The 22478-nt window shown below is 32.0% G+C and overlaps 1 protein-coding gene across 1 annotated transcript in view; it reads left to right on the forward strand.

The window, feature by feature from the left end:
- The window catches only part of LOC134717956 (A disintegrin and metalloproteinase with thrombospondin motifs adt-1-like), a 33320-nt gene extending 13151 nt beyond the window's left edge, over positions 1 to 20169 (forward strand). The window contains exons 12-23 of the mRNA XM_063580457.1: positions 1727 to 1897; positions 2250 to 2420; positions 4744 to 4914; positions 5855 to 6025; positions 8203 to 8373; positions 9546 to 9716; positions 12208 to 12378; positions 13312 to 13482; positions 16919 to 17089; positions 17547 to 17717; positions 18442 to 18543; positions 18954 to 20169. Of these exons, the coding sequence (XP_063436527.1) occupies positions 1727 to 1897; positions 2250 to 2420; positions 4744 to 4914; positions 5855 to 6025; positions 8203 to 8373; positions 9546 to 9716; positions 12208 to 12378; positions 13312 to 13482; positions 16919 to 17089; positions 17547 to 17717; positions 18442 to 18543; positions 18954 to 19084 (1943 nt within the window). The 3' untranslated portion in view covers positions 19085 to 20169. The remainder of the gene's footprint in view (positions 1 to 1726; positions 1898 to 2249; positions 2421 to 4743; positions 4915 to 5854; positions 6026 to 8202; positions 8374 to 9545; positions 9717 to 12207; positions 12379 to 13311; positions 13483 to 16918; positions 17090 to 17546; positions 17718 to 18441; positions 18544 to 18953) is intronic.
- The last annotated feature ends 2309 nt before the right edge of the window (positions 20170 to 22478 follow it).

Here is a 22478-nt window from a genome sequence, read left to right on the forward strand (position 1 = left end):
GATATGAAAGCTTTTCCGGCAACAAAAATTGTTAGTTTTTCTGCTTAAATTTCTTTCATATGATCTACTTGTGATATATAATTGTAATTTGATATAAAATTGTCTTAATATCTGTACATATCATTTTAAATATTTTAAAGCCTTGCCTCTTAGTTCATGGTCTGGCCAGTTTTTAATATCTAATTTCGTTTTTTTCTATACAGTTATATTACTATCAGTAAATATCAGGCAGATGACGATGTTGAAACTTTGTCCCCGAAGTCGGCATAAAACGTAGACTTTGAATTGATTCGCTAATTTCAATGTAAGGTTTGAAAGATAAACGAACCGAAAGCAACGGACAAAAAGCAAAAGTGTCGGACTTAAAGCAAAATAATCAAACAAAAGTAAAACGGACCGTAAGCAACAGTGTTGGACGAAATGAAAAACTATCGGACAAAAGCAAAACAAACCGAAAACAACGGACAAAAAGCAAATACCGGACCAAACGCAGCGTATCAAGCGCACCGGTGTTAATCGTTTGATATATTTCAATCGATAAATTGAAAAATAACGCAACAAATAATTTCTAATATAATATCGATATAATGTAATATAAAAAAAAACATATAGCGGTATTGTTTTAGAAATATTAAGATAAATGTATTCATAAAATTAATTGTCTTTTTTAATCTATATAATTGAATTTGATTATAATTTGTTTCGTCATAAATATATCGAAATCTACTGCAAGTCAACATTTTTAAATCGCATAGTTTTGATATGACATGCTGTTTCGCAATATTTGTCATAACTTATTGTGGTATCACCACAAAAATAGACATAAAATGACATAACACAACAAGTCAATAGAAACAACAACACAAACAAAGATTTCTATACTTTTCCGTTGGTGACGGTAATAGTCTTTGATATATTAAAACATTACACCTACAGTTATTTCCCTTCATCAAACCTTTAAATATGTTATATGCCAGCTGGTGACACCGTTCGTTAGACTTCAACAATTGCATCCGTACTGTATGTAGCTACTGTCTCAAGTTCAAAAATGGTAACCTTTAAATACAAATAACCTCTTCTACGTTTGTCATGTACTTAGTAATGATATCAAGCATCAACCTTATCCAAAGATAGCAAAAATTTAATAAGAAGAAATTAAAAAAAGATAAAAAATAATATCAACAGTGTATTATTGACTTCACATTTTTAGGTCTCCAGAAATAGGGGGGTGGGTAATTTTTTAATTAAAAAGGATAAATCATGATATGCCAAAAGTTAGTAGGTAGATTTAACGCAATCAAACTAGATTAAACCCGCTGCATGAGTATGCACATATTCTAAGTCAGGAGCCTGTTGTTCAGAGGTTTTTGTTTGTTGCGTGGTTAATAGATGTTTCTAGTTTTTTTTTTAAATATAAATTTAACTGTTGGTTTTTCTATTTTAATTTTTAAACACTAATCATGTTGGTACTTTTTATTGCTTGCTGTTTGGTGTAAGTCAAGGCTTCGTATTGAAGGCCGTACTTTGACCTAAACTTGTTTTATACATTGTGATTTGGATAGAGATTCATACCACATCTTCTTATTAATATAGCCATGTATTTGTTAAGAATATTTAACCTGGCATGTCTCACAATTCAAGCGCGTTTCACTAACTAAGCTGCATAACCTGTAAACAGTTACTCCACTGCCACAACGATCTCACTTTTTTTATTTCATATTTTAAGTTGATGGAAGTTGGGGAGGGTGGAGTAAGTGGTCCGATTGTAATGCAACTTGTGATGGTGGTGTACAGAAACGTACGCGTATTTGCAACAACCCATATCCATCAGCTGGCGGATCTGCATGTTCAGGGATGGCCGACCAAATATTAATATGCGCCGGAAGTAATTGTCCAGGTGAGTGATTTCGTTCTTTATAGTGTCATTGTCTCCGTCGCTGATCATATGTAGTTACAATCAGTAATCAATTAAAATCAATAAACTCATTAGAATGTATAAGCATCACGATTTTAATTTAAATAAACAAAGCATTAGGTTTAATGATATGTTTACGGTTATTTATGCCAATGATTGCAAATCAGAAAACTTTTCACAATAGTTAAATTACGCAAAAATTGTTACGGTCTTCAGTAATGAGTAAAACTCATACCGCATAGTCAGTATTTTTTATTTTTAGTTTAAACTGTTATGATTGAGCATTAAGAATAGTTTATAAAACTAGTTGTATTTGAATTCAACTATCTTTTAGTCATTGGCGCCTGGTCAGAATGGGGAGTTTGGAGCTTATGTTCGACCTCATGTGGTTCAGGAAATAGGACAAGGAATAGACTGTGTGAGAATCCTCCTCCTTCTTATGGCGGAGAGTATTGTAATGGCATAACGTTAGATTCGGATACTTGTAATACCCATGAATGTCCTAGTATGTATATTGAAAATCTTATGTTATTTGTTATTTAAGTTATCATACTTTGTCTTCAATATATAGTGAACGGATTAAAATGAACATTAGTATTTGCCATGTGCTATGGTTCAGAACCTGGAAATGAATCGAACGTTAAGATCGGAATTCTTCAAATAAATATGTTAAAAGGAGAAAAAATCTATATAATTTCAACCTGAAATTTGAAACTGTCCAGAGGCTTGACAGAAAGAATTAAAAACAACTTAATATTCTTTTTTTAAATAATATAAAACAAAAAGATAAATGTCCAACGTAGATATACATGATGGTTATTAAACGGATAAATCCTTGTGAAAAACCATGATGATCCTAGCTAACAGTTCTCAAAAATTGACATCTTGAATTTACAAACGTGTGATGTTAATGAACAATCTATTTTCAATATTCATGTGTAATTCCTACTTGAAACAATTCTTTTGACGGCTTTGTTTTCTTATATGTTTAAGACAGGCCTCTAACAAAGTAATAATGGTGTGAAACTATCATTTCTCTCTTTAAGGAAAATAATGATCAAGAAATAACAAATGCAACATGAAATTAATCACAAAAATAAGTCAGCATTACGTATGATATCTAAAATTATGCTTTACTACATTTGTACGGCATCATTTGTATAGAAAATTGCTAAATTCAGTATAGATATTTATCAATTAACAGTATTAGAAAAATCAAATAATTTAATTTACTCATTCCGTCGTTACAATAAGGCATGTTTAACTTTATTCAAAAAATCGGCATTTTTATAAATAAAGAAATCATAAGAAACAGTACACTATATATTTTTTCCCTAAACAAATCACATTCATGTCCAGTGTACAAAGTAGTACCGGTATTGCCGATATCGCGAAGTAGACAATGTTGACAATATTGTACAACGTTGTCGATATCGTTTCATTCTTTTGTCTACATCGTTGAAATTAACGATATTGCTTAGTATACAATATCGAAACGTTATTGTACAACGTTATCGATATCATTTCATAATCTTGTCTACATCGTTGAAATTGACAATATCGCTAATAAGACAATTGCCGACACGATGTTGTACAACGTTGTCGATATCGTTTCATACTAATGTCTATATCGTTGACATTGATGATATCGCAAGGTAGACAATGTTGACACGATATTTTACAACATTGTCGATATCGTTTCGTACTCTTGTCTACATCGTCAACATTAACGATATTGCGAAGTAGACAATGTCAACACTAACAAGACTATGTGACAATCCTTATCCATCATTTGGTGGATCATCGTGTACTGGGGGCTCAAGGCAAAATGTGCTTGTACTTTTTGTCAAGATATATCCTTGATGAACCTTGAAATATTTCTTCGATGGAAATATATCAGACATGTATGATGGTTAAATATTGACTTAATATAACTTCATTGATACATTTTGTTTATTGTGAAAGCTACCACAGAAACATTCAAACTCATAAATCGAAAATAAACTGAAAACGCCGTGGCTAGAAGGGAAGAAGACGAACACACAAACAATAGTACACAAAACGCAACTTGGAAAAATAAACACTGAACAACACGGACCCTACTAATAATTGGGTGTGATCTTACGTACCCCGGAAGAGTGAGCAGATCTTGTTCCATATGCGGAACACGTCGTGTTGCTCCAGTTAGTACAAGCCCGGTTATAAGTATAATTTAGAATGTCACATAAGTGAAAAGGGAACGGGGGACATAATAAACACATCCGCTATCAACTGTGAAAAGGATATTACATAATGGTCAACCAAATCGTGAAGGCGTTCGTAGAATGTATGAAGACTATGAATTAGTGAATGACTTAAATTTAATCAGATTAATTTAATATCTGGTTTTAAGACGATTACATAAGCCTGTCTTTTTGAAAATAATTTTTAAATATTAACACTAAAATCTAATTTTAAAATACTAGCGACCAGGGTTATAGTTTACAGTAAGGAATAGTATATGAATGTATTGTTTTTGTCTTAGGGTCTTTATTTTATGTTTTATTCCAACTATGCAGTAGAAAATAACCACATTTTAACAAATACAAACCAGAGGAGAACCAGCAGTTAGTAAGGAGTATGTGTTTACTAGTTTTGCACGAAGCAACGAACGAAGTAATAATATTTGAATTCAGTACATGTGTATGTGATAAAGACAACATGCTATTACAACATTTAATATCAAGTACACTTGATATTTCATATTATTTCACCTTTAAGAGTCGGTTTAGTAGTACTAAATTTTGCTATAATATTTTACTGCGTTTCATATTTCACATTATTTTTAGTTAATGGAAACTGGGGTTCTTGGTTGGGCTGGACAGTATGTAGTTCTAGTTGCGATTCTGGCTATCAAACGAGAACCCGCCTCTGTAATAGTCCGATGCCATCGTCAAATGGCGCTTACTGTAATGGGAGGTCGTTGGAAGTACTTAACTGCAGCACTGCTATGTGTAAAGGTATTGTTTGTATAAGATGATTGTAAGGTGCACTAATTTATTCTTAATAATCATTGTCAATAATTTCAATTTACTTATAAAATCTTTATACTTGTATAATTTTTATAAAGTGCTGTTTTCCGTTATTTCCTTGGGGGGGTTCTTTGTTGTTTGTTGTTGTTGTTGTTGTATTTTACGTGTGTTTAACTTATTATCGAGGTCACTAATCTCTCTTATATATTATTAAATCATTGCAAACTACAATTATAGTTCGTGAAGAAAGAAGTGAGACGTTATGTATGTTGATTCTTTGGATTGACATGTCCCCTAACCTGGGTAAATAGATGATCAATTGATATTACAATGTATTACATTCCATTAGATAACGTTCATTTAACAAAGGCCGTGTTCACATCAAACGCCGTGTACAGTAAACATGTTTACAATTAGTTTAATGTATTGTATCCTTGTTTCACATTAAGTTTGTTCACATCCATGCACCTGGTTTAGTTACCTGTGCATAAGTTTTGTTTACACTTAGAAACTATATGTCATTTAAACGTTCATTACATAGAATCGAATAAGATTTCTTGGATAACTTTTCTAGCAGTGATGAAAGCCATGTTGATGATTCGCAACAATTTTAAAGATACTAAAGATGTCTCGATTACCAGAGGCGTATAAAGGCGTTTTTAAAATGCAAGGGGTTCCATGTTTAGTCTACATTGATAATCGACTGCATATAGACAACACATGATTTAAACTACATGTAAACATAGAGTGTTATCAATGGCAACGTAATTGTGTTTATTTTACGTGTAAATTACACTAACACAACACCGAGATAAGTTCAATAAGAACACGGCCTAAAACACTCTTTTTCAAGAATCAATGTCCGGTTTAACTAATCAGTTATCGAAATTCAGAATGCAATTTATTTATGAACATGTTTTTATGTAAGTTAATGGAAACTGGGGATCATGGTCAGACTGGACAATCTGTAGTTCTAGTTGTGATTCTGGCTATCAAACAAGATCCCGCATCTGTAATAATCCGGTACCATCATCAAACGGCGCATACTGTTATGGAAAGTCCTTCGAAGTACTTAACTGCAGCATTGCAAGGTGTACAGGTATGTGTGTCTTTTGTGTTTTTAAGATTTTATTCTGACGAACCCTTCTGTATCCTTTTGCTGTCAATATGTAGGACTCGCGGGTGCGATAGGGACGCGGAAGTACGATGGTGCTTTCGCTGAAGTGCAAAGGTTTTTCGTGACGTTGAGACATTGCGACGTTTTCAAATACAACGTTATTTAAAATTTAGATGATTCATAAGCAGGAGAATAAGATTTGTAAATGAAGCTTTTAATCGTACAAGGGAAAGATAACAGAATGAAACTAAATATTCCCGAACAGTTTTGAGCACTATAGATGGAGGTTACAGAAATAGGTAAAACCAAGTCAGACAGCAAACCATTGGAAACAAGGCGGCTAAATGATGATCTTGGTCTGCATCTGGGATAACTAGTGTTCGGAAGCATGTATAATGCATCCCGCAAACGTTTTGTAAGGCAAATAGATGTATTGATCTTAAAATTAATTTTGACTTCTCTCCAAGTATATTTCACCGACTTTTGGGTGGACAACTATAATATTGTTAGCTATATTGCTTCGTGATATCAAGTAGCTGTTATTTTGTTTTATTCTACATGAAACCTGTTGTGTAAGAAAACACGCAATGTTAATAATATTTTTGGGTTACCAGAATTTATCTTCTGCAATGGGTTGGGCCAAAATAAAACTTAATCGTTCTAGCTTTGTGTCCTTCTGAATTAATGATGCACAGCAGGGAAACAGCTAAATAACAAGCTTATTGGCAGAAAAAAACGCCACTCTCAATATGAGTCAATCTTGATTATTGTAGGCCCCACTTTGTGCTTTTTTTATTATTTATACCTGTTATGTTATCAGATGGATAGATAAATAAGTGTTATGAGCAATTTCTTAGCTATGACATGACAAGAACAAGTTACTTGTATATTTGACAAAATTAAATGTATTCTGTATAGACTGCAGCGCTCAACCCGTTGTTTATCGCACTTTAACACAAAATATCAAAACATGTCTTCCATCTCGAGTCCATTATATTAATCTATAATACAAAATTTACCTTACAATTTTAATTCCGAGAACTACTGCAGTAAACATCTAATGTTCACCAAACATATTCCTCAAACTGCCACATAATTCGCATTTTCAAAATTTTAATTTGCTGTAACTAATGATGACATCGGGATCAAGTTTAAAATTGACGATGCTGACTTCTACTATTAAGAGGTAACGGTGATAGGCTCAGATGTATTGAAAAATTGCACCTACAGTAATTCACGTCCATCAAATCTTTAAAAATTATATCATATTGTTACTTATGATAAAATGAAAATATTATTTAATAGTGATTAAATTCACTTTAACTGTTCGTACTGAAAGGCTCAGATCGTGCCTGGTGACACCGTTCGCTAGGCTACATCAATAGCATCTGTACTACATGCAGCTACCGTCTCAATTTAAAAAAATGGAAATTTTTAAAATAAATAACCTGCTTTTCTTTTTTCTTGTACTTAGTAATGATATTAAGTATCAACTTAATCCAAAGATAGCAACAATTTAGAAAGAAGAAAATTAAAGTGAGATAAAAAAAAATAATATGAACTGTCTAGTATTGACTCCATATAATTAGTACATGTACCTCAGAAGGAGAGGGACATTTTGTTTAAAAAGGATAAATCGTGATATACTCTGTATGTGCCTGTTTTAAGTCAGGATTATGTAATTGAGTGGTTTTTGTTTATTGCTTATTTGTGCCATGGTACAACTATCCAATGTTAGTGGGATGGTTTAACGCAATCAAACTAGATTAAACCCGCTATAAGAGTATGCACCTGTTTTAAGTCAAGAGCCTGTTGTTCAGAGATTTTTTTTTGTCGTGGTTAATTGGTATTTTAATTTTTTTATATATATAAATTACACTGTTGGTTACTCTACTTTAAATATTTATCTGCTTGGTCTAAGTAAAGGCTTCGTATTGAAGACCGTACAGTGACCTGCAGTTGTAAACTTTTGTTTACACATTTTGACTTGGATGGAGACTCATACCACATCTTTCTATTTATATAGCCATATATTTGTTCCGAATTTTTCACACGGCATGTCTAACAATTCAAGCGCGTTTCACTAACTAAACTGCATGTTCTGGAAACAGTTACGTCACCGCCACAGCTATCTCACTTTTGTTATTTCATCTTTTAAGTTGATGGAAGTTGGGGAGAGTGGAGTAAGTGGTCAGATTGTAATGCAACTTGTAATGGTGGTGTACAGAAACGTACGCGTATTTGCAACAACCCATATCCATCAGCTGGCGGATCTGCATGTTCAGGGATGGCCGACCAAATATTAATATGCGCCGGAAGTAATTGTCCAGGTGAGTGATTCCTTTATTTAAAGTGTCATTGTATCCGTCGCTGATTGTATGTAGTTACACTCAGTAATCAATTAAAATCAATCAACTAATAATCACTATTTTAATTTTAATAAAGAAAGCATTAGGTTTGATGATATGCTTACGGTTATTTATGCCAATGATTGCAAATCAGAAAACTTTTCACAATAGATCAAATTACGCAAAAATTGTTAATCACTATACGGTCTTCAGTAATGAGTAAAACCCATGCCGCATAGTCCGTATTTTTTATTTCAAAACATTCAGCAACAGTTATTTCCGTTAAACAAACCTTTAAATAGTGTATATGCCAGCTAGTGACACCGTTCGTTAGACTACAACAATTGCATCCGTACTGTATGTAGCTACTGTCTCAAGTTGAAAAATGGTAACCTTTAAAACATTTAAATACAAATAACCTCTTCTACGTTTTTCATGTACTTAGTAATGATATCAAATATCAACCTAATCCAAAGATAGCAAAAATTTACAAAGAAGAAATTAAAAAAAGATAAAAAAAAATGATATAAACAGTGTATTATTGACTCCATATTTTAAGTACTCCAGAAATGGGGAGGGGGGAGGGGGGGGTTAATTTTTAATTAAAAAGGATAAATCATGATATACTCTATATGTGCCTGTATGAGGTCTTTAATTGAGTGGTAAATGTGTATTGCTAGTTTGTGCCTTTGTACCACTGTCTCAAAGTTAATGGGGAGATTTAACGCAATCAAACTAGATTAAACCCTTTGCATGAGTATGCACATGCCCTAAGTCAGGAGTCTGTTGTTCAGAGGTTTTTGTTCGTTGCTTGGTTAATAGATGTTTCTAGGTTTTTTTTTAAATATAAATTAAGCTGTTGGTTTTTCTATTTTAATTAATTTTAATTTCAATAATCACTATTTTAATTTAAATAAAGAAAGCATTAGGTTTAATGACATGTTTACGGTTATTTATGCCAATGATTGCAAATCAGAAAACTTTTCAAAATAGATCAAATTACGCAGAAATTGTTAATCACCATACGGTCTTCAGTAATGAGTAAAACTAATGCCACATAGTCCGTATTTTTATTTCATTAGTTTAAACTGTTATGATTGAGCATTAAGAATAGTTTATAAAACCAGTTGTATTTGAATTCAACTATCTTTTAGTCCTTGGCGCCTGGTCAGAATGGGGAGTTTGGAGCTTATGTTCGACCTCATGTGGTTCAGGAAATAGGACACGGAATAGACTGTGTGAGAATCCTCCTCCTTCTTATGGCGGAGAATATTGTAAAGGAAACACGTTAGATTCGGATACTTGTAATACCCATGAATGTCCTGGTATGTATATTGAAAATCTTATGCCATTTGTTATTTAAATTATCATACTTTGTCTTCAATATATAGTGAACGGATTGAAAATAACATTAGTATTTGCCATGTGCTATAATTGAGAACCTGGAAATGAATCGAACGTTAATATCGGAATTCTTCAAATAAACATGTTAAAAGGAGAAACAAATTATATGATTTCAACCTGAAAATTGAAAATGTTCAGAGGCTTGACAGAAAGAATTAAAAAGCAACTTAATCTTCAAGCTAACAGTTCTCCAAAATTGACATCTTCAAAATATTGAATTTACAAACGTGTGATGTTAATGAACAATCTATTTCTAATATGCATGTGTTATTCCTACTTGAAACAACTCTTTTGACGGCTTTGTTTTCTTATATGTTTAAGACAGGCCTCTTACAAAGTAATAATGGTGTGAAATTATCATTTCTCTTTTTAAGGAAAACAATGCTTTATGAAGAGTGTGCGTCCGAACTGCGTTTATCATGTTTATGGATTCACCTCATAAGGAAAGATAAAAATAAACAAAACGTTAAGTAGTAAGGGATTTATAAACATTTAAGAATGTTAAGATCTTCATGACCAAAATATTCATTCAGGTTAACATACAATATTTGCAACCTTATGCCAAAATTATTGTTTAAGCTATTATCATGATCATCTGATAAATAAATAACAAATGCAACATGAAATTAACCACAACAATAAGTCAGTATTACGTATGATATCTAAAATTATGCTTAACTACATTTGTACGGCATCATTTGTATAGAAAATTGCTAAATTCAGTAAAGATATTTATCAATTAACAGTATTAGAAAATACAATTATTTAATTTACTCATTCCGTCGTTACAATAAGACATGTTTAACTTTATTCAAAGAATCGGCATTTTTATAAATAAAGAAATCATAAGAAACAGTACACTATACAGTTTTTTCCCTACACAATTCACATTCATGTCCAGTGTACAAAGTAGTCCGGTAGTGTCGATATCGCAAAGTAGACAATGTCGACAATATTGTTCAACGTTGTCGATATCGTTTCATTCTCTTGTCTACATCGTTGAAATTAACGATATCGCTGAGTAGACAATATCAAAACAATATTGTACAACGTTGTCGATTTCGTTTCATACTCTTGTTTACATCGTTGAAATTGACGATATCGCAAAGTAGACAATGTCGACACGATTTTGTATAACGTTGTCGATATCGTTTCATACTCGTGTCTATATCGTTGACATTGATGATATAACAAGGTAGACAATGTTGACACGATATTGTACAACACTGTCGATATTGTTTCGTACTCTTGTCTACATCGTCGACATTGACGATATTGCGAAGTAGACATTGTCAACACTAACAAAACTCTGTGACAATCCTTACCCATCATTTGGTGGATCTTCGTGTACTGGGGGCTCAAAGTAATCGTGCTGGTACTTTTTGTCAAGATATATTCTTGATAAACCTAGAAATATGTCTTCGATGAAAATATATCAGACATGTATGATGGTTAAATAGTGACTTAATATATAATATGTATTTCTCAATAACTTCATTGATGCATTTTTGTTTATTGTGAAAGCTACAACAAAAACATTCAAACTCATAAATCGAAAATAAACTGAAAACGCCGTGGCTAGAAGAGAAGAAAACAAACAGACAAACACAAGTACACAAAACTCAATTTAGAAAAATAAACACTGAACAACACGAACCCCACCAATAATTGGGTGTGATCTTACGTACTCCGGAAGGGTAAGCAGATTCTGTTCTTATGCGGAACCCGTCGCGTTGCTTCTGTTAGTACAAGCCCGGTAATAATTATAATTTTAAAGGTCACATTAGTAAAAAAGGAACGGGGACATAATGAACACATCCACTATCAAATGTGAAGAGAATATACCATAACGGTCAACCTAATCGTGATGGCGTTCGTAACATTGATGAAGATTGTGAATTAGTGAATGACAAGAATTTAATCAGATTAATATCTGGTTTTAAGACGATTACATTAACCTGTTTTTTTGAAAATAATTTTTAAAGATTAACACGAAAATCTAATTTTAAAATACTAGCAACCAGGGTTATAGTTTACAGTTAGGAATAGTATCTGAATGTATTGTTTTTGTCGTAGGGTCTTTATTTTATGTTTTATTTCAATTATGCAGCAAAAAAAACCCAACATTTTATCAAATACAAATAAGGTTATTCCTTGTTGCAGAGACTCCACACTAGATGAGAACCAGCAGTTAGTAAGGAGTATGTTTTAAATAGTTTTGCACGAAGCCACGAACGAAGTAATAATACTTGAATGTAGTACATGTTTATGTAATAAAGACAATATGTTATTACAACATTGAATATCAAGTACACTTCATATTTCATGTTAGGTCACCTTTAAGGGTCGGTTTAATGGTACTTAATTATGCAATAATATTTTACTGCGTTTCATATTTTACATTATTTTTAGTTAATGGAAACTGGGGTTCTTGGTTGGGCTGGACAGTATGTAGTTCTAGTTGCAATTCTGGCTATCAAACGAGATCCCGCCTCTGTAATAGTCCGATGCCATCGTCAAATGGCGCTTACTGTAATGGGAAGTCGTTGGAAGTACTTAACTGCAGCACTGTTATGTGTAAAGGTATTGTTTGTATAAGATGATTGTAAGGTGCACTAATGTATTCTTAATAATCATTGTCAACTAATTACATGCATTTTTTTTTTATAAAGTGCTGTTTTCCGTTATTTTCTTGGGGGGGGTTTCTCTGTTTTTTGTTGTTGTTGTTGTTGTATTTTACTTTTGTTTAACTTATTATCGAGGTCGCCAATCTCTCTTATATATTATTAAAACATTGCACACTACAATTATAGTTTATGAAGAAAGTAGTAAGACGTTATGTATGTTATTGACATGTCACTTTACCTGGGTAAATAAATGATTAATTGATATAACAATGTATTACATTCAATTAATTAACGTTCATTTAACTAAGGCCGTGTTCACATCAAACGCCGTGTACAGTAAACATGTTTACAATTAGTTTAATGTACTGTACCTGGTTTCACATTAAATTTGTTCACATCCATGCACCTGGTTTAGTTACCTGTTTTGTTCACACTTAGAAACTATATGTCATTTAAATGTTCATTACATGGAACCGAATAAGATTCCTTGGACAACTTTGCTAGCAGTGATGAAAGCCATTTTAATGATTCGCAACAATTTTAAAGATACTAAAGATGTCTCGATTACCAGAGGCGGATAAAGGCCTTTTTAAAAGGCACGGGGATCCAAACATTGATCGTCCGATAAAGGGGGTTCCATGTTAAGTCTACATTGACAATCGACTGCATGTAGACAAAACATTATTTAAACTACATGTAAACATAGAGATTTGTCAATGGGAACGTAATTGTGTTAAGTTCACGTGTGAATTACACTAACACAACATCGAGATTAGGTCAATAAGAACACGGCCTAAAATATTTCTTTTTCAAGAATCAATGTCCGGTTTAACTAATCAGTTATCGAAATTCAGAATGCACTTTATAAAGGAACATGTTTTTATGTAAGTTAATGGAAACTGGGGATCATGGTCAGACTGGACAATCTGTAGTTCGAGTTGTGATTCTGGCCATGAAACAAGATCCCGCATCTGTAATAAGCCGATACCATCACCAAATGGCGCATACTGTTATGGAAAGTCGTTCGAAGTACTAAACTGCAGCATTGCAAGGTGTACAGGTATGTGTTTCTTTTGTGTCTTTAAGATTTTATTCTGACGAACCCTAATGTATCCTTTTGCTGTCAATATGTATGACTCGGGGGTGCGATAGGGACACGGATGTACTATGGTCCTTTCGCTCAAGTGCGAATGTTTTTCGTGACGTTTTCAAATACAACGTTATTTAAAACTTAGATGATTCATAAGCAGGAGAATAAGATTTGTAGATGAAGCTTTTAATCGTACAAAGGAAAGATAACAGAATGAAACTAAATATTCCCGAACAGTTTGGAGCATTATATGTGTAGGTTACAGAAATAGGTAAAACTAAGTCAGACAGCAAACCATGGGAAACAAGGCGACTAAAAGATAATCTTGGTCTGCATCTGGGATAACCAGTGTTCGGAAGCATGTATAATACATGCTGCAAACGTTTCGTAAGGCAAATAGATGTATTGATCTTAATATTAATTTTGACTTCTCTCAAAATATCTAACAGACTTTTGTGTGGACAACTATAACATTGTTAGCTATGTTTTCGTGATATCAAGTAGCTGTTATTTTGTTTTATTCTTAACGAAACCCGTTGTGTAAGAAAATACGCAATGTTAATAATTTAATTGTGTCAACAGAATTTATCTTCTGCAATGGGTTAGGCCAAAATAAAACTTAATCGTCCTAGCTTTATGTCTTTCTGGATTAATGATGCACAGCAGAGAAACAGCTAATTCTCAAGCTTTTTGGCTGAAAAACGCTACTCTCACTATGAGTCAATCTTGATAAATGTAGTCCCCACTTTGTGCTTTTTTTTATTATTAAAACCTGTTATGTTATCAGATGGATAGATAAATGAGTGTTATGAGCAATTTCTTAGCTATGACATGACAAGAACAAGTTACTTGTATATTTGGCAAAATTCTGCTTAGTAAGTAAAGACTGCAGCGCTGAACCCGTTGTTCATCGCACTTAAACACAAATATCAAAAAATGTCTTCCATCTCGAGTCCATTATATTAATCTACTAAATCATGTCTATTTGCTGACCCCATATCGTTGTGTGCTAAGCAAATAGTTAGCAAATTAGGAATTTAAGTCCTCGGTTTTACCTGACCTGAAGTAAAATTGATCTCCCAAAATTTAAAACGGAAACCACAACGTCACAGTTGGACCATCGCACTTTAGCGTACTCTTCAACGCATTTCATCGTATCTAACAAGTTAGCGTCACAATGACACCATCGCACTTAAGCGTGTTAACCAACGCACTTCAGCGTTGACCATCGCACTTCAGCATGACCATCTCGGCTCGGAGTACCATCGCGGTTCCGAGTCCTAAAAGGTACAAGTAAAATATCAATTCATTTATATACAATAACATAATAAAGATACTTGTTTTTTCTCTGTTGTTGTTGTTTTTTTTTTTTTTTTAGTTGTTTGTTATACTTGAGTTTAACTTATTGTCAAGGAAGCCAATCTCTCTCAGATATTATACTCAATGCAAATTCAAAACTACAAGTATGTGACAAGTCGCACATGCAATGTATGTTTTTGAGATGTCACCTTACATGAGTAAACAAAAGATAACATGCTTTTACAATGTATTATATTCAATTAATAAACGTTCATTTTACTAATACATCTTTTTAAAGATTTAATGACTAGTTTAACTGGTCAGTTATCAAATTCAGAATGCATTTTATAATTGTTTTTTTAATGTACGTTATTGGAAACCGGAGGTCATGGTCAGACTGGACAGTATATAGTTCCAGTTGTGATTCCAGCCATCAAACGAGATTCCGCCTCTGTAATCAGCCGTTGCCATTTGTGTGTGTAAATTGCCATATGATAATTCTGACGATCAACTTATTATATTAATTACTCAAATTAATCCAATTGGTATGAAAGGTGAAATAATTAAACATGTAAGACGCAATACTACCTGCTGTGGTTTTTTTTATTTGTTTTGTTGTGGTTTTTGTTACATGGATCATCTCGTCGACAAATGTATCTGATAAACTGCAAGTATGAACATAGATGGGACTGTTTTGTATCTAGTTTCATAAAATGTATGTAGGAATTTTCTTCAAGACACTTATTTATTCAAAAAAGAGACTAAAGATGATAATTGTTTAATAGTACATTGTATCATAGCTATAAAAGTTAAATACAAAAAAGGAGAACTATAACGGATAATGGTTTCAAAGAACAACCCTTCCAAAGAGAACAAAATAGCCGAAGGCCACCATTAGGTCTTCAATACAGCAAACAAAATCCCTCCCCAATTAGAAAATTTCAACAATGGTATTAAAAGATCAAATATTTTTATACAAAATTTACCTTACAATTTTAATTCCGAGAACTACTGCAGTAAACATCTAATGTTCACCAAACATTTTCCTCAAACTGCCACAAAATTCGCATTTTCAAAATTTTAATTTGCTGTAACTAATGATGACATCGGGATCAAGTTTAAAATTGACGATGCTGAATTCTACTATTCAGAGGTAACTGTGATAGACTTAGATGTATTGAAAAAATGCACCTACAGTAATTCACGTCCAACAAATCTTTAAAAATTCTATCATATTGTTACTTATGATAAAATGAAAATATTGTTTAATAGTGATTAAATTCACTTTAACCGTTCAGAACAATGGTTCATACTGAAATAGCTCAGATCGTGCCTCGTGACACCGTTCAATAGGCTACATCAATAGAATCTGTACTACATGTAGCTACCGTCCTAATTTAAAAAATTGTAACTCTTAAAAATAAATAACCTGCTTTTCTTTTTTCTTGTACTTAGTAATGATATTAAGTATCAAAATTTTCAGAAATTTCAGAATAAGTAATCAAATTTTAGAAAGAAGAAAATCAAAGTGAGATAAAAAAAAAAAAAAAAAAATGCATATGAACTGTCTAGTATTGACTCCATATTGTTAGTACATGTACTTCAGAAGGAGAGGGACATTTTGATTAAAAAAAAAAAATCGTGATATACTTTTTATTTGCCTGTCTTACATGTCTTAAGTCTTATGTAATTGAGTGGTTGTTGTTTATTGCTTATTTGTGCCATTGTACAACTATCCAATGTTAGTGGGATGGTTTAACGCTATCAAGCTAGATTAAACCCGCTGCACGAGTATGCACCTGTTCTAAGTCAAAAGTCTTTTGTTCGGAGATATTTTTGTTGTCGTGGTTAATTGGTATTTCAATGATACTTAAAATATTTATCTGCTTGGTGTAAGTAAAGGCTCTGGATTGAAGGCCGTACGGTGACCTACAGTTGTAAATTTTCTTTACACATTTTGACTTCTTATTTATATAGCCATATATTTGTTAAGAATATTTAACATGGCATGTAACAACTCAAGCGCGTTTTACTAACTATACTGCATGTGCTGGAAACAGTGACGCCACCGCCACAGCTATCTCACTTTTTTGTTTCATCTTTTAAGTTGATGGAAGTTGGGGAGAGTGGAGTAAGTGGTCAGATTGTAATGCAACTTGTGATGGTGGTGTACAGAAACGTACGCGTATTTGCAACAACCCTTATCCATCAGCTGGCGGATCTGCATGTTCAGGGATGGCCGACCAAATATTAATATGCGCAGAGAGTAATTGTCCAGGTGAGCGATCCTTTTCTATAAAATTGCACTTTATTCGACACTGAGTCAATGTAGTAAACATCAGTAACCAATTTAAATCAGTTAGTTCAGTTGATTAATGTTAGCATCACGTGCTTATTAAAGTTTCGCAGCTTTTGTTTGTAATTTTGTTTTCTTTAATTTAAAAAAAAAAATTATGGTATAACCTTTAAATAAACAACGCTTAAAGATTTATTATTTGTTATCAATTTTTCACATATTTACAAAACACAAATATAACCTTCGTGAACATAAAAGTAAAATCTTTAAAAAAAATATGGAAATGTTGTATGATTGCGTATGATACAACGTTCCACAAGAGACCGAACCTTACAACTAACGGTCACAGTACAGCCTTCAAAATTGAGAAAAATTGTAATAATTGGGCATTAAGAATAGATTATAGAATTATTTCAATTTAAATTATAATATATTTTAGTCATTGGCGCCTGGTCAGAATGGGGAGTTTGGAGCTTATGTTCGGCTTCGTGTGGTTCAGGAAATAGAACACGGAGTAGAAAATGTGACAATCCTCTTCCTTCCTATGGTGGAGCGTATTGTAATGGCAAAGCTTTCGATTCGGATACATGTAATACACATGAATGTCCTGGTATGTATATTGTATATATTATGTAAGGTAATTGTTTTTAGTTATCTCACTTTGTCTTATATATATATATTATGACCTCATTGTAATAAAGGTTATTAATAGCTGCAAATTTCAAACATGTGCTATGATTGAGAACCTGCAACTGAATCGAATGTTAATGCTTGGATTCCTTAAATTACCATGTTAAAAGGAAAAAAGAAAACTTTGTGATTTCAACCTGAAGCTCGAAAGATAAAATTAAAAAGCAAATTGATTTTCTATTTTCAATAATATTGAATAAAAAGATCAATTTCAGACATAAATAAAGATTAGGGTTATTAAACGGGAACACGCTTTGTGAAAAACCCTGATAACCAAAGCTAACAGTTCTTCGAAACTGGTATTATCAACATATTGGATTTGCAAACGTGCGCTGTTAAAGAACAAGCTATTTTAATATTCATGTGTCATTTCTACTCGGAAAAACTCTTTTGACGGATTTTTTCTTATATATATAATACAGACCTCTATCAAAGTAATAATGGTGTGAAATAAACATTTTTCTTTTTAATGCAAGATTTTTAGAAAGGTTATAAAGACGATAGCAACGAAAATGCTGTGCCTAGAAATAGTTCTACAATGCATAATTATGCTCACGGTATTTAATTTATTTATCAATTTAATGATATTTAACACAATTTTTATAATTATTCATTTTGGTAATATTGATATGATTTCATTTTAGCTGATATTTGCCTATGCCTTAATGGTGGAAAATGTGTAACTAGCAATGATGGAAAAGTTGTTTGTGATTGCATTGGACAATGGACTGGCGAATTTTGTCTAGGTGAACACAATTATTTTTATATCGATATATAGCTACTTCGAAATTACCAATATTTTAATCAGAACATTCCTGATCACGATAAATCAAGAATTATTTGTTTAAACTATGGTCAGAAATAAGTATTTTTTATAACTAGTCTCAATAATAACAACAATACACTGTAAACTTTATCACACATTAAAAAAAAATCGCAGTTAAAATTTGAATTCAATTTGAAATTCAATAATACTAGTGAAACATAAAATCAGTGCTTCTCGAATCACTAAAGAACTGTTGTCAATTACTGTTATTGAACTTCATGCGTAGCATTCTTTTGATTTTATATATTTCACATCATGAGCAAGTAGCAAATCTCATTGGCACAGACAATGTTTCCAAATTGGCATTACTTTTAATTTGTCCTTCAACAGAAAGCCAGTGTATGACACACGACTGTGGATTTGGAAACTGCTTTGTTGAACCAATGAATGGAACAGCTCAGTGTGTTTGTGGCAACAAACAACAAACCTATTGTCCTTGTAAGCGGATTAGATTTAAATGACATAATATAACATTAAATTATGAACTGGAAAGTTTTTAAAACACTTTTTTCATTTATCCGTCAAAGATGCACAATTTATGAATAAGAAAAACATATATAAATATATTTAACTTAAGGGGCGATCTTTTATTGTTCAGTTTTATGCAGAACATTAAACCAAACATTGAAAAAAAAACGGCATATGAGAAACAAGGCTCACAATAGTTCCAAGTTATATTTACATTTTAATGTGTTCTCATAATATACGTAACCCATTTTAATAATAGTTTGAATACTGTTTCATTTAGAAATAATGAATGTCATAATGTCATATGTACAAGATAATATGGTGTTATTCTCAATTTTCAATTGAAACAATATCTGTGCTTACATTAATCATTAAACGTTAATATATTATGATACAATATGTAATGCAATATTCTTATTTATCTGACACATACTAACATTAACAGTTTTTTTGGTTATTTCATTATCAAATTGCATGTTTGTAGGAATATTGTGTTAATACTCTCGTCGCTATGTACAATTATCAGAACATAAGTAAAAATCTGATTACATACATTTTTCAAAAGGTGCAATGCGTGTGTAAGAATCATTTACTATTTATAAAAAATGAAATATTAGAAGCAGTTAATAAAAAAAAAATCCTGATTTTTTTTCGTTTGAAATTTAGTGTATACATTCATTCATTTATTTGATATTTCATTTTCAGTTTCGTGATATTAAACATATTTTCTTGATGAATGATTTTCAATGATGTTTATAATTGAACAGATAAACTTTTCGTCATAGAAAAATATTGAAATGTTTTCAACACATATTCGTATTTTCTATTTTGTTTTCAAAACATTTGTTATTTTTTTTATTTTATTTCGTTAGTACATGTAACATGTGTAAATACCATGTATTATTTATTAGAATTTTTAAATTCACCATTCAATTTCATTTTGTTTCAGGCAATCATCGTTATTCTTATAACTTGTAATGTCAATTTTCAAAATAAGTCTAATTAATTTATTCTCTTTTCAAATCACGTATCTACAATTTGAGAAAGAGGTCTAGAAATTATCAGTTCAACTGAATCACGATATCACTGGGGTAAAGCTGATGACCGTAACTGCATTCACGGTCATCCCAAGATGTCGGACGAAAAATTAGGTCAGTATTTGTATTGTGTGTTAAGGTGTTTCTACATCATTTTCTTTACAAAGCATACCTTGGTACGATGTAAATTTATAAAAGATTCACACGGAAGTCACAAATCTCTACCGAGGAACGTGTATAGAACGGGAAATTGGATTTGAAAAATTCGCTAAGATGACCGTAAATCATCTTTAAAATATTTTCAAGATGACCGTAACATATAATAAGGATGACCGTGATTGGTAAAATGATGACCGTAATTTCTAAAGGATGACCGTAATTTATACAGGTTGACCGTAACTTTCATAGTATAACCGTCATTTCTAAGAAATATCCGTATTTGTATTACCTTTTTTGTATCAAGTAATTAATCGTGTTGGTGTAAGTCGTATTTATAAGACAACATTATCATAAAAGTAGACAAAAATAAGACGTGCTTCAAATACATGATTCGTCATATGTAGCATCCAACTACAAGCCAAAAGATTTTTTTTATTTCTGAGATTCCTATTAACTTTATATAATAAATACAGCTTTTTAAAAATGCCAAAAAGGCAATGGATGTACAGGCATTTATATTATATCGTTTCAACTACCATTGCAGATGTTTTTTTATTTTTTATTTCAGATACGTTCATGTGTTATCAATTTTCCACTTGCAAGTTCACCTCATCTAATGTAGACAAATCAAGATTTTATTCTGCTCCTCTGGAACTATACACATGGGCTCAATTACCGGATATTCATAATGTTAAAGGTTCATCTGAGGGAATTGAAAAATATGGCCGTTTTTACACACACACATATCTATTAAGAGAACAGACAAACGGATGCATCTAGGAAGTATTAGGGTTTATGTACCCTTCTGTAGCCATTTTTGTACGAATTTTTCAAACCTCAATTGTATCAAAACTACAGATATAATGAATAATAGAGATAGGCCATTTTGTACATATTCCAAGGGGAAACTTGATTCAAAGCATTATTTTTTACTGTTTCGTTGCATTTGATAGAAAAAGAGGACTTTGTGGCAAATAAATCAAGATTTTTATAGAGCCTTTAAAACAGATTTTTTTTTATAAAATTTTAAACATAAGTTACTCACTTGATTTTCTATGATGTGCTAGTGTTTATTTTTTACAAAAAGTTCTAAGCAACCTGTAAATTCCAAAACACCTCGTGCTGAGTCACTAAAGTCGAGCGCACCCTAAAAGGTGTACTTGATTTTGGCCATATTTATATTTGTTTTAACCAATAACTACATTTATAAAATTGTTTTAAGAAAATCAATGCTAGCGCTGCATGCAATAATCCCATTTCTACTAGTCATCAAATTGCCAAATATGAGAGTACAAGGATAAAGGCTGTGGATTTTCTATAAAAATCTTGATTTATTTCCTACAAAGTCCTCTTTTTTTATTAAATTCAATGAAACAGTAAAAAATAATGCTTTGCATCAAGTTTCCCCTTGAAATATGTGCAAAATGGCATATCTCTAGTATTCATTATATCTGTTGTTTTGATACAATTGAAGTTTGAAAAGTTCGTACAGAAATGGCTCCAGAAGGGTACATAAACCTTAAGGATTATGTACCCTTGTGTTGCTCCAATGCTAAACATGGAAATTTTATAGAAAATCCACAGCCTTTATCCTTGTTCTATCATATTTGGCAATTTGATGACCGATAGATATAGGATTATTGCATGCAGTGCTAGCATTGATTTCCTTAAAACAAGTTATTGGTTAAAACAAATAAAAATATGGACCAAATCAAGTACACCTTTTAGGGTGCGCTCGACTTTATTTACTCTGCACGAGGTATTTTGAAATTTACAGGTTGGTTAGAACTTTTTGTAAGAAATAAACACTAGTACATCATAGAAAAGCAAGTGAGTAATCTATGTTTCAAATTTTATAACAAAAATCTCTTTATTAAAAGGCTGTGGATTTTCTATAAAAATCTTGTTTTATTTGCCACAAAGTACTCTTTTTCAATTAAATGCAATGCAACAGTAAATAATAATGCATCAAGTTTCCCCCTAGTATATGTTTAAAATGGACTGTATCTATTATTCATTATATCTAGTTTTGATACAATTGATGTTTAAAAAAAAATCGTACAAAAATGGCTACAGAAGGGTACATAAACCTTAAAGCATGGCAGGACCTTTAGATATGAAAAAAATAAATAAAGTCTTTGTTTGAGGAAAAAAACCAACTTACCTGGTTTTTGAGTTAGCAAAAAGATAG

Source organism: Mytilus trossulus, chromosome 5 (assembly GCF_036588685.1).
Source record: "Mytilus trossulus isolate FHL-02 chromosome 5, PNRI_Mtr1.1.1.hap1, whole genome shotgun sequence".
Lineage (NCBI taxonomy): Eukaryota > Metazoa > Mollusca > Bivalvia > Mytilida > Mytilidae > Mytilus > Mytilus trossulus.